This window comes from Oppia nitens, unplaced genomic scaffold, assembly GCF_028296485.1.
Source record: "Oppia nitens isolate AA-2021 unplaced genomic scaffold, nextdenovo-longstitch-racon4-pilon3 scaffold1_pilon_pilon_pilon, whole genome shotgun sequence".
In the NCBI taxonomy this organism is placed as follows: Eukaryota; Metazoa; Arthropoda; class Arachnida; order Sarcoptiformes; family Oppiidae; genus Oppia; species Oppia nitens.
Window position 1 is genome coordinate 7,330,208 of NW_026533199.1, and position 9,133 is coordinate 7,339,340.

Genomic DNA, 9,133 nt, shown 5'->3' on the forward strand with positions numbered 1-9,133 from the left:
AATCAGATAAAATTTAATTACATAGTTAAATAAAATTAAAGTTGTGTTACTATAATATGYTTAACGAAACATAAATAATAATATAATTTTCAAGTTTTCTATATTTTCAAGTAAATAGTAAACACAATATTAAAACAATTAATATTTTAGAATTAAATATAAATATTATACAGTACTATGAATTGAGAGCAAACATTGAAAGAGTTATACAATATAATAGATTGAGGGGTATCTCAACTAAATGGGAACACAAATGGGATGCAATATATTGAAGTTAGTTATAAAAATAGCTTTAGATATCTATTATCATATTTGGCTATAGAAGACAACAATGAAGATCTTTCGATTCAATGATTGACATCAAAATTGAATTGCAATTCAATAGCCATTCCAGACATACCTAAGCCATACATTTGTTATCAATGCATGAATTGTTAACATCGATCGCTATATTTGTCAGAAAAATAGTTTCTATGTTAACATTCACTAAGAGTTTCGCTTAAAATAACTATTTGTATAATATTTAACTTTTAAATGTAATTTATATTTTGAAATTTTGTTTCAAAAAATCATAAAACAATAATTATATTAAAAAGGATATTTAATTAATTAATTAATAAGTATTATATTGTATGTTTGTCATCATGAATTAAAAATATTAATATAATAATAAGCGGTAATTATATAAATAATAAATTAAAATACGTCTTTTGCAAATATCCTAATTATAAAATGTAATCCAATTTACAAATTATGTCTACATTTTTATGAATTTTTTACTAATTGTTTATTTGATAAATATTTTAATTAAATTTGTTATATTTTTATTTTTTATTCATAGATTGTAAACTTGTAATTTAAAACATTTCAATTTATTAGCTTAACTTCTTATGGTTCGTAAACTCGTATAATATTTATGCTATAATAAGCAAATAAATAAAAAATTTAATTTTAATGAAATTAATTTATATTCAACTATCATATAGAAAAGCAATTTGTTAGTAGTAATGACAAAATAATTGTAATATTACTTGTTTTTATGAACACTGATATTATTATATTTTAAATATAAACAGATAATATCGTAAAATTTAGTCCTAGGATTTCGGGAGGTTATGTAATATAGAAACCTTAAAATTTTTAATTTTATTTAATATAAAACAAAAACAAAAGAAAACAAATAATAATATAAACTAAAACTTAACAAATTTTATGTATTAATTATATTACATTTGAATTTGAAAGTAATTTAATTTTTAAATATTGAATTAACTAATTTATAATATCATGATATTTACAATTTTTATTTATTCACTTTATTTCTAATTCAGTTTTCATTTCCAGACTAATTAATAATATTAGCATTTATTTCTACATTAATAATAATTAGATATTTTTAAAAATGTTTTAATGAATAAGCAAAAAATAAAATTTTTAATTAAATGGAATATTATTTTCCATGTAATATAACTAAATTAATTAATACGTTATACTGAGAAATATTATTTATTTTTTTATTTTTAAATATAAATTTTAATGGCTTTATTAGTAACAAAATTAGTTTTTATTTTAAACATATTTAGTTTAATTATTGGAAAAACATTGGCTCAAAATACAAATATTCAAACAAATAAAGATTCAAATACAGAGCCGGGAGTTCCTGGACTACAAGGTTTATCGGGAATTAATGGTCTTCCGGGACACCCTGGAGGACCTGGACAAAATGGACAAAATGGTCAAAATGGTAGTCCAGGAGGACCGGGAGCTCCAGGAGGGTATGGATGTCCTGGTGGAGCGGGTGGTATGGGAGGAAAAGGAGGGAATGGCGGTGATGGTGGTGCAGGGGGTCTGGGAGCTTATGGCGGACGTGGTGGACAAGGTGGCATTGGAGGTACTGGAGGTCCAGGTGGACCAGGAGCACCTGGATGTTTTATGGGACCGGGTGGTAATGGAGGGATGAGTGGTACATCTGGTATGGATGGAGCACCCGGAGCACAATTACCGAAAAATGAATTATAATAACTATTAAACAAAAAATTGTAATTATAAAGCAAAATGTGATTTTTAAAAATATCAAACAAATGTCTAACAAATTGTTACTTTATTTTAAAAATTATTTAAAGTTAAAAATTATTTGAATAGATTTAAAGACAGTTTTGGTTTTAATAATTTTTAATTTTGTCATAAATATCGATAAGTTTTAAAATATAAAAGATATGAAAAAACATTAGTTTTGAGTAATTATTAATAAAAAGTTGAATTATTTTTAAGAAAATTATTATTATTACTAAATAGTTATGAAATAAATGAATAAAACTCTTGAAACTGTATTTCTATTAATAGATAAATAAATAATTCAAATTTAAGAAACTTTAGAAACAATGAAAATCACATTTAATTATTATTATTACTAAATAGTTATGAAATTTACATTATTTCGCTATTTAATGTGTTTTTACAATATTTAGTTAAAATTACAAATAATCATGATTTCAATATTTAATGTATTTTTGTATTTTGTTATTTAATAATAAAATTTAAAGTTTAAAAATTAGAAATTATAAAAAATGTTAAAAAATATTAGTTTAATTACAGTTTTATTATTTTCTATATTACAAGCAAATGGCGCTGAAAATGGTCCAACAGGTGATCTTGGTAAATCTTATAAAAATGGAATAGCGCTAAATGGTATAGGAGCGGGAACTCCGGGAACTGCTGGAGCTCCAGGACAAGATGGCGCACCTGGAGCACCAGGAGGACCTGGACAAGCAGGACAAGATGGACAGGCAGGTTCACCTGGAATGTCTGGAGGAACAGGAGGGTATGGTTGTCCAGGAGGACAGGGAGGCCGAGGAGGTGACGGAGGTAGAGGTGGAAATGGTGGAGCAGGAGGTTCGGGTGGAGCACCGGGAGGACGGGGTGGACTTGGGGGTAGTGGAGGCCGTGGAGGGAATGGTGGCAATGGAGCACCAGGTTGTTATGGAGGACTGGGAGGTGTCGGTGGTGTGTCGGGAGTTGCTGGTATTCCTGGAGCTATAGGAACACCTTAAATCTATTTTTATTACAAATTTTGTAATGCATTATCACTAATSCTAATTAAGTTATTATACGATTAATTTTATACTTTTTTAATTGTTAAGTAAATAAATATTTTAAAACTTTTAATTTATTAGTTAATCTTGATTAATTGCTATTTAATTAAAAATGTTTACAAATTATAACTAAAAAAAGTTTATTATTATTATTAAAATTAACAGATATGCAAAATAAATTGACTAAAATTATTCTAATCATTAAAAATATAAAAATAATTCATAAATTATTAATTTAGTTATAGAGTTAAAACTAAAATTTTAATTTAGGTTAAYAATAGATTTACAGAAAAGATAAGTAAATTATATATGTTTTAGATATGTTTTCGATATGTTATAACTTAATTAATTAATTAACATCATATGTACACCTAATCAACAAATTCCAAATTAAAACATAAAACTAATTTTATTACTATTTTATCTTAAATTATATCTTTCATTAATTAGCATATGATTAAACATTATGGTACAATCCTATACTAGATATATTTTTGTCCTTGTACAATTTAATTATTCAACAACAACAAATAAATATTAAATATTTTTAGRCATTATTATCAAAATTTGTAATCTGATATTCTCTAATTTACATTTTATTATTTACTATTTATTAAAATTTTAAAGTAATTATTGATAATTTTAGTCATTTATCATTTCATCTTTAAAATACAGTAAATAATTGTTTGAGTTTTTAAATTAAATTTATTTAATATTATTTATAAAAAATAAAATATCCATAAAAGATGTGTTGTATATAATGTTGATTTAGAAAAACATTTGATTGATTTGAATTCAGTTAATCATATATTAGTGACACAAACATCAAGTCAATGACTAAACCATTGTTCATATACTACACACACATCTACAACACGTACATCAAAATAATGATTTGGACACACATATACCTGTCCATTGAGATTAATTAAAATTATAATAACAATTAAATACATCTCAAATTCAATGCACGGATTATTTCTATAAATTATATAGTTTTTACATTACATTCTCAATACTTTTGCACAATATTTTTGATATTTTCACAAAATTTTTATCATCAAAGATATGTATTAAAAAACTAATGAATTTAAGTATACGATTATTTGTCACATTATTCATAGCCATTAGGAGTACATGAAGTGTTGCCACAACTTTTAGTTGTAAAACTATTGTTTAAATATTTTTAATACTTTATTTAATGTATTGTCATATAATAAGCTTTAATCACATAAATTGTAAGTGATATTAAAATTAGTATTTCTAATGTAAAACATTGTAATACAACATATCTATTATTAATTTCATGAATAATATTATTCACTTATCATTACATAATACTGTACTATATATATGTTCGGACACTAAGTTTGCTATTAATTGTCATAACATAAAACTCAATAACAAACTTTTTAATATAAATTGTAGAAAATGTTAAATTCATTAGAGTTTCGGTTCAACACAGGAAATGTAATTTTAAATAAAGATTTTAGATTTGTTGGCTAACTGTGAGAAAATATTTTCCAGGGAAACAATGTACTCAATATTGATGTGTTTTACAATTTGTCGAATTATTTTTACTATAATTGAATTATTTTAAAAATAATAAATAAACATAAAGTAAACTATTAATTATTTTCTAATTTAAATTAATAATAACTACTTGACTGTTATTGAAATATCATTTGGAAAAATATTTACATTAAAAATACTATTATTAAAGTCATTTAAAGGTAGACTTATACGCCATGTGCTGCTCTTCATTATCTCTCTTTCCATATCTAATAATCTTTTCCTCTCAATATTTTTTTATCTATAATCAACTATTTTATTGCTAATATCATATATTAGAGACCATTAAAAAAATTTAAATGATTTAAGTGAGGATAAACATTCATAAAAATATTTTGCTTTATTAGTCAGTATTAAGTTTATTTAGAAATATTTATTATATTCAGTATAGTATTAATAAATTGTAAACACTTTAAAATAAACTTTTAATAACAATAATACAAATAATGTTTTTTATTAAATATATCCTAATATTAATWAAAAAAATATATTTAATTTAGTTATATTAATATATGATAACAAAATTATAATAACTTACAGTATATTATGTATTGAATTAAGTATTACTTTTTGATGAGTTTTTATATAAAAAAACATTTAATCATATTATTAATATTAAAAATAAGTAAATAACAACTTAAATAAAAATATACAATAAATTTTAAAATACAAAATATCTTTAATTGTTTTCTTCAAATAAAATATACGTTAAATACTATATGTTATGCAAATCACAATTCAAACAATGCATAATTAATTATTTATTCATTAAATGAATACAACAACACATCTGCAAATGTGTATAACAGCACAGTTAGACAGTTCACTCACTTTTTAATGAAAATGTATTTAAATTTACTTCATATATGGTTTTCAGACTCTAGTGATGTAAACATAAAGTCATTAAAGACAAACATTTTATTAAATTCTAAAACTATGGACTTTTTCTCTTAAAGGGAGTCATAAAAAGTTGAATCACAAGTTCCCTGTGTTTGGTGAGCACTGGTATGCGGTGCCGGAGTTAGGAGTGAGAGCGTGCGCTCCGAATAGCTTTGGGGGTATTTTTCTTGTGGTTTGAGTTGACAATCATATCATCACCGATGAGACTCAAGACTACAAATGAATCACTCATGAGGTAAACTACTTCCAGAGTTTACAATTTAATTGCATTTATTTTTATATTTTATTCAAAAAAGTTTGCAAATAAATTGTTTTAAGAGATAATAAAATGATTGTAATTTTTRGTTTTTAAAACTTAATAATTGTTACTTTAATAATATTTATTTTAAATACTAAATGAGTTAATAATAGAGAAAATTGTTAAAATGTAAAAATAGCTAAATGTTCATAATATAGTAAATAATATTGTTAGATTGAAAATGTGTCACATTTATTTAAAATGCAAAATATCAGATTACATTTTGGTGATTACTTAATTTTTATGCTATATTTATATATAACTTAACATTTTCTTTAATTTTATTTCTAATAAATGTTATTCATTATAATCTCTTGTTATATAAATTTTTAAATCAAAAGTAAATTACTATTATATTTGAAATTAAAGTTCTGATAATTCAGATAATTGTTTGTCTAAACTAGAACTCAATTTMATATTCATAGGTCTGTCCTCTATTGGCACAGTTATCTCATCATTATATAAGTTAGTAATTTTGTGAGATAGGAATACAACAATGACATCAAAAACACTGCCAACAAAATAGAGACCGAGAGTCAGTCCGTGAAGATATTGCCTAAACTTTTTGGTGTCGTAAACCCAACAGTTTCCCCGATGACCGCAATTGGACTCCCATATCAAACATGTCGAGTCAGTAACCGCCCCATAAACCAATGGATAGGGTATAAATGCTAATTGTATACAAATTAATTAGTATTAWTTGAAAATCACAAAAAATAATTTAATACCAGTTAAGCAAAGAAACGAAGAAATGACTCCAATTGCAAAACTTTTGTCCTCTTCGTCAACAATACTGTTGAGAAATAGTAGTAATTAATTATTATTAGTATTAATCAAATTTGTAAAAAATAATTTAGTTTAGACCGAAATGATATAATTTTGTTTCCTGTTTTTGCCAAATTTCCCAGAATATTACTTATTCCCAGTAGTAATATATAGATATGAAAATTATTGCCGCAATCRTTAGGACAGTAACCATCAGTGGCCATCCCTTCAAAACAATCACAATCAGAGTATTCCTAATAATAATATAATTAATTATTATAATTAAACTTTTGATTTAAATTTACTTTAGTTTGGTTTGACATGGATTGTGGCCGACAACCGGCAAAACACGGAGAAAAGTAATTGGTTTGATTGTCGGGACTGCATATCGGTTGCAATACTTTTGTTGAACAAAAACAATTGTCATTACACATGGACTGCAACTCTAAACTAAATTGAAGATACATTTGCATCAATTTCGATGACATTCATAATAAACATACTTTGATTTTGTCTGAGTGCCAGCAAATTGTGATTCAGGACATCCGAGAAATAGTGCCGAAAGCATACCGGTCACACCAATCAGTTCAACAACAGTTACAAATGTCGTCAACATTTTTGGTCCGGGAAGACATTTACTTATATAAAGTCCGCCCAAAAATATACCGATAGCCGACGGGACTACACCGACGATACCTTTATTTTAAATATTGATTACATTTTTACATCAATTAATTGTTTTTAGTTATAATTAATACCGGAAAACAAGTTGGCAGTGGAGGCCGATGTCTTGTATTGAGATTCAATGTATTTGGCTTTAAAAGTAAAATATCCCAAAACTGCAAAAAGTCGGGCAGCAGTTCCCAATGTATAGCATATGAGTATTGGATTTGTTACTAAACGTTTGGTTCGTATCCACAAAACTGTTAACAATAAACTATAGTTTAGTTATTTAATTMATTCATCAAAGATTTACCCGATTTTTGTTGACTTTTTACGAAACCATTTCTAATAAGAGGTTTATCAATGTTTTTCTCTTTTGTTGGTATTTTGTATATAAAGTTTTGGGGAAAGAAAAACATTGGTATTGTAAAAATGGTAATACCGACACCAATTACAATAAAACCAATCCACCAGGCACCCACCCAACGAGGGTCTTTCATATCTATACCCGGATCGACTACAGATCACAAGTCATTAATATTTATTAAAAATCAACACAAAATATAATAATTATAATTCAAATACTGAATGGGTTTTCATAAAATGTTAGACAATATGACGACAAAATAAAACCAAGAGTTGGTCCGCAAAGTCGTAGAGCACTCGTTAGACCTAAAGTTTATAATTTCAAAAATATAAATATAAAGTTTAAATCCATTTAAACAATGATCTGAACTGAGATAAAGTGGAGAGTTTTTCTTCTTGACGTTATCGTCAATAAACGGCACACCAATCGTATAAAATGCCACAAAACCGACGCCATTGAAGAAACTGGCGATCCATAGGATAATTACCACAGGTATTGATGTGTCGTAATCATCAGATTTGTCACATTCATTACTATCTGAATATCGGTTTTGATCACAAAACTCAATAGTTTTGTTAGTTTTTGAAAACTGTTGACTACTTGAGCCTAATAAATGAACTCCTGGTCCATACACGAAATAAGGCACGGCTGCCAAAAAGCTACCGATTGCCACAATTATCTGACAATACCCTATCATTCGTGGTCTATGACAACGATTGGCAATATATCCCAGTAATGGACTTAGCGTTAGTTCTGTCACATTATCGGCAATCAGTATAAGACCTGACATTTTACTGCCAAACGCATAACGTTTTTCAAGGGTTGTTATACTAGCGATCATATAAGTGAAAGCAGCACCTTGAATTATGCCTATCCCACCAAATATAAACATAAAAAATTTGGTTGTCCCAAATATTTGCAACCATTTTGGACGCCACGATCCCAAACCACATGTATATTCACTGGAAAGGTTAGGTTGAGACAAAGGTCTTCCTTTATATGTCATTGTAATTAAAATTTATAGACTCTAATGAAAATAATATATTAAAATCAAAAAAATTATAAAAATTAAAATCAATTTATATTTACATACATTTCGATAAATGTATTATAATTTATAAGTTTATATCATTTCAGTTCCAGTTATTATGTTTTTATTGTAATTAAATATAATTAAGATGAAACACATTATTAATGATTTTAAAATAAATTATTTTTAGAATATTCAATGTTTATTAAAATTATTAAAAATTAATAACAGAAAGATTATTAACAAAAAACATGAATAAATACATTAAAGATATTATAAAATTATTAAAATATACTTAATTATAGCATAAAACATGAAAATTTATTTTTTGAGTTTATAACATAAATGATATGTTTTATATCACTAAGATATCAATTACTTTTGATTGATTTCATTAATAGGTATTTTCAATTACATAATCTTTATTTGTCAGTTAATAATATTTA

General features: G+C 25.4%; 2 protein-coding genes across 2 annotated transcripts; one reads left to right on the forward strand and one right to left on the reverse strand.

Moving 5' to 3' along the window:
* Positions 1 to 241: 241 nt before the first annotated feature.
* On the forward strand, positions 242 to 3,050 carry LOC128966465 (PE-PGRS family protein PE_PGRS5-like). The gene is made up of 3 exons (XM_054313316.1): positions 242 to 273; positions 1,584 to 1,972; positions 2,620 to 3,050. The coding sequence occupies exons 1-3, from the start codon at positions 242 to 244 to the stop codon at positions 3,048 to 3,050; spliced, it is 852 nt and encodes a 283-aa protein (XP_054169291.1).
* Positions 3,051 to 6,111: 3,061 nt separating this feature from the next.
* On the reverse strand, positions 6,112 to 8,807 carry LOC128951783 (solute carrier organic anion transporter family member 74D-like). Its single transcript, XM_054297056.1, has 10 exons — positions 8,751 to 8,807; positions 8,027 to 8,684; positions 7,876 to 7,962; positions 7,604 to 7,807; positions 7,386 to 7,550; positions 7,131 to 7,323; positions 6,933 to 7,077; positions 6,727 to 6,881; positions 6,591 to 6,655; positions 6,112 to 6,533 (listed from the first exon to the last, which is right to left on the reverse strand). The coding sequence occupies exons 2-10, from the start codon at positions 8,661 to 8,663 to the stop codon at positions 6,226 to 6,228; spliced, it is 1,959 nt and encodes a 652-aa protein (XP_054153031.1). The 5' UTR covers positions 8,664 to 8,684; positions 8,751 to 8,807; the 3' UTR covers positions 6,112 to 6,225.
* Between the last annotated feature and the right edge of the window lie 326 nt (positions 8,808 to 9,133).